Source organism: Miniopterus natalensis, chromosome 2, assembly GCF_054644295.1.
Source record: "Miniopterus natalensis isolate mMinNat1 chromosome 2, mMinNat1.hap1, whole genome shotgun sequence".
Lineage (NCBI taxonomy): Eukaryota > Metazoa > Chordata > Mammalia > Chiroptera > Miniopteridae > Miniopterus > Miniopterus natalensis.
In genome coordinates, this window is record NC_142082.1 from 138,576,190 (window position 1) to 138,579,608 (window position 3,419).

The 3,419-nt window shown below is 40.1% G+C and overlaps 1 protein-coding gene across 1 annotated transcript; it reads right to left on the reverse strand.

The window, feature by feature from the left end:
- Positions 1–2,124: 2,124 nt before the first annotated feature.
- Positions 2,125–3,126, reverse strand: NEUROD4 (neuronal differentiation 4). Its single transcript, XM_016214367.2, has one exon. The coding sequence runs from the start codon at positions 3,115–3,117 to the stop codon at positions 2,125–2,127; it is 993 nt and encodes a 330-aa protein (XP_016069853.1). The 5' UTR covers positions 3,118–3,126.
- Between the last annotated feature and the right edge of the window lie 293 nt (positions 3,127–3,419).

The following is a 3,419-nucleotide window of genomic DNA, read 5'->3' on the forward strand; positions in this document are numbered from 1 at the left end:
AAAAATCTAAAAAATATTAACTTGCATAGCCATTCAAATTATTGCTGCTTTTATAAAATCATTGCAGGTAATTCTGCACTAGCTTCCTCCTTTATTCTCATCCCAAATTTGGGAATTCCCAGCAAAATTATGAGCTACTTTCCAAATGAAGCCTTAGGGAGGTTTTGCAAGCACATGTATGGAACCCAAGGAATTTGTATGAAAGGAAGGGAGAAATAAATTAAATAAATAATATCTAATAAATAACTCAGACAACATTCATTATCTACAAACTTAAGTGCCAGAAAATGCTAAATTCAAGGATAGATTCCCCCCCCCCCCCTCACGAAGGTAAGTGCCGATACAGACTGAAAACACATAGGATAGCTTTGGGTGCTTTCAAGTGGATTTACCAACCAAGGGTGTAAAATCCAGCAAGTGGGTGCTGCAAGCAAAATGAAGAGAAAATAACTTAGACTGCAAGGAGGTAATAAATAAGAGAGTAAAAAGGCAAGATACACAAATCATTTGGCAGGTTTTAGGGGATGGCTGAGCTATAGAAAATGAAATACTAGTCTGCCTTATCACTTTTATTCATTGGCCCTATTTGTGTACCTACATCCTAAACTTATCCTCTCTGGTAGGAGCAGAATGTGATCTGCTTTTGGTTTGTTTTAAATAATTGTCCTGGCAGATTGACCAGGACAGTAACATTTCTTAGGTCACATTTCTCTGGAAAAAAATTTTTTTGACAAAATTAGTGCTGATATAAAGGAAAAAGGAGTTACATGAAGAAAAATAAACATCCTGTGAATTGGGATAAACCTGTGATAAAGACATAGATTGGTAAAAGCTTTCACTGACCTTGGATTTAATGTCTGCATCCCTAAGTCTGGTTACTCAGAATGATATCTACAGTATGTAATAATATATTATATTTTAGAAATGAGGGAGAGGTAACAATCAGTGGAGAAGGAGAGATGGAATTGTACATACATTGGAAAATTTTGAGTTTTGTCAATAAATTGATTGGTAGTTGTGCTTCTAGAAAATATGATATTGGTGTGGACAGAGGTCAGTGATTTTAAACATTTTCTTTAATAAAAAAAAAAAAAATTCATCTTGCCAAAGAAAATGTAGTGGTTTCCCTATGAGCAAGAGTGAGCTAGAGAGGGTCCCCAAACCTTGATATAGCCATAGTATAGCCAACAGCCATTTTATTGCTCTTAAGTGTGAAATGGGTTGTTTGCTGATTCCAATAACAGCACCTGGGCTTCATCAGAAGTTCCAGAGCCCTCTGGTTAATGAGGCCATGAAATGGTCTAGAGGACTTCTCTAAGTCCCATTGGTCATAGGAGTCTGAGGTTTCAGTGACTTGATTGCCCCATCTCTAGTACTAATAAAAGTGCTTTGGAAATGTTATCAAGAATCAAGTTGGTATGAAATATCTATTATGGTTCTCAAATTACTAAGGAAGTTATGTTCAGCTTTCAGCCTAACAAGAAATAGAGTTAATCTCTTAAAGAACATGCTTTGTTATTCACAGTGTCAGCCAACTTAGAATTTTAGCCTCTGGAGGCTATTTCTAGATAGATGCAAAGAAGTCCAATCATTAAGTCCCACAGAGTCATGCACCTAGTGCTCCTTTGGCAACTCCATTTGATCATTGACAGTGTCCATTTCATACTATTCCTCCATCTTTTCAGTTTCAAGAAGTTTATAGAAGTGGTCACCAAAGCTACAGAATTTCAGAACTGTGAAGGACTTTAGAAATCATCTAGACTTAGAACAATTGCCTGATTTTACCAGTAAGTAAAAAGAGGCCAGAAATGGAAAATTAATTGGCATAGATCATTCAATAAGTTATTGGCACCACCAGAATCAGACCTAGGGCTTTTGTTCTATTTCCACATGATTGGAAATAATCAAATAGTTTCACATAAAGACCCTAAGTAAAGGAATCAATACAATTTGAGAAGTTAATGAGAAAAGAGAGTGACAGGAGTAGGTGGGCCTAAATGGGTTGGGACTAATTATTTGATATATATCTATAGGGTTCCTTTAAGGTCATTGAATCTTCAACTCAATCACTTGAATTTTGGAAAACATCTCCACATCATTCTCTGAAATGCTGATCTTACTGCTCTAATCAGTGAAGATTGTATTGAGTTGAGCCCCAATGCCATGGTGGGGGTAGGAATCATAGGACATATCTATGGGAATATCATAGCGAGGGGTACCAGCCTGAAAGGGAGTTGAGTGCACATGCCCTGAGCTGAGACTTGCAGAGGGGTAATGTGGCATGAAGCTGTAGGATTTATCCAGATCAGGAGAGCCATCTTGCTTCAAGGAGAAGTTCCCACTGATGCTCAGGGGTGGAGTAAGTGGGCCCTCATAAGGTGGTGTGCTGCAGTCAGGAGGTTGACTCCCAAAGGATGACTCTCCCAAACTCTTGAATACTGGGGGTTTGAGATTAATAATATGTGTTTCCATATGGCCATAAGGAGGGCTGGGGAGCCCGGGAGACTGATAGTTGAAGTTGTGAACAGAGATGGCAGAGTCACAAACAGGAGATTTCTCCTCATGCTTCTCCAGGAGGACAGACTGAGGGCCCAGTTGGAGGCATCCAGCCACCAGATTGCTTGTGGGCTGAGAGAGCCCTTTACAGAGCATCTCCACAAAGCCCTTACCTTCAGGTGTCTGACCAGTTTCCAGGACCTCAGACAAAGCCCAAATATAGTTCCTGGCCAGTCTCAGAGTTTCTATCTTGGAGAGCTTTTGGGTCTTAGAATAACATGGCATGACTCTCCTCAGGTTGTCCAGGGCGTCATTCAGGCCGTGCATCCGGGTCCGTTCTCTAGCATTGGCCTTGACTCTTCGAGCCTTGAACCTCTCCAGGCGAGCTTTCGTCATCTTCTTTTTCTTGGGACCCCTCCTCTTAGGCCTCTCCCCGTCCTCTTCCTCCTCTCCTTCCTCGCTACTGTCATGCTCTTCAGGTAAGCTGCCAAGCATCCCAAGAGCACCTGGTCTTCTCTCCGCCTCCTTCATCTCACTCTGAGAACCCAGACCTTTGTCCACCCAGGACGGTGTGTTGACCAACTCTGCCATCTCTTTGGGTTTCACATAAGCCTTTGCCATTTCTAGATTCTGGAGAAGGAAACAGGAAAGTTTAGTGCCTCTGAATATTTGATTTGATTTAAAGCCAAACTTGTTTTTATACCTTGGATATAAAGTACACTATTTATATTGGGATTCAACTTACAATTATCTAGTCCAAGTCCTCAATTCTAAATAACTAATATAAGACTCAAATAAATGCCTAGGACACTCATTTCGCTATGGCGTGTTATAAGAAAACAAACTATAGAAAAAGGAAATTGACTGGGTTTTTATAGTGGCAATGCTTAACTCTTTTTATTCTCAGGCATTTTATCTCATGG

Coding starts and splice junctions, on each gene's coding strand:
- NEUROD4 (XM_016214367.2), bottom strand. CDS start 3,117: ATGGCAAAGGCTTATGTGAAACCCAAAGAGATGGCAGAGTTGGTCAAC.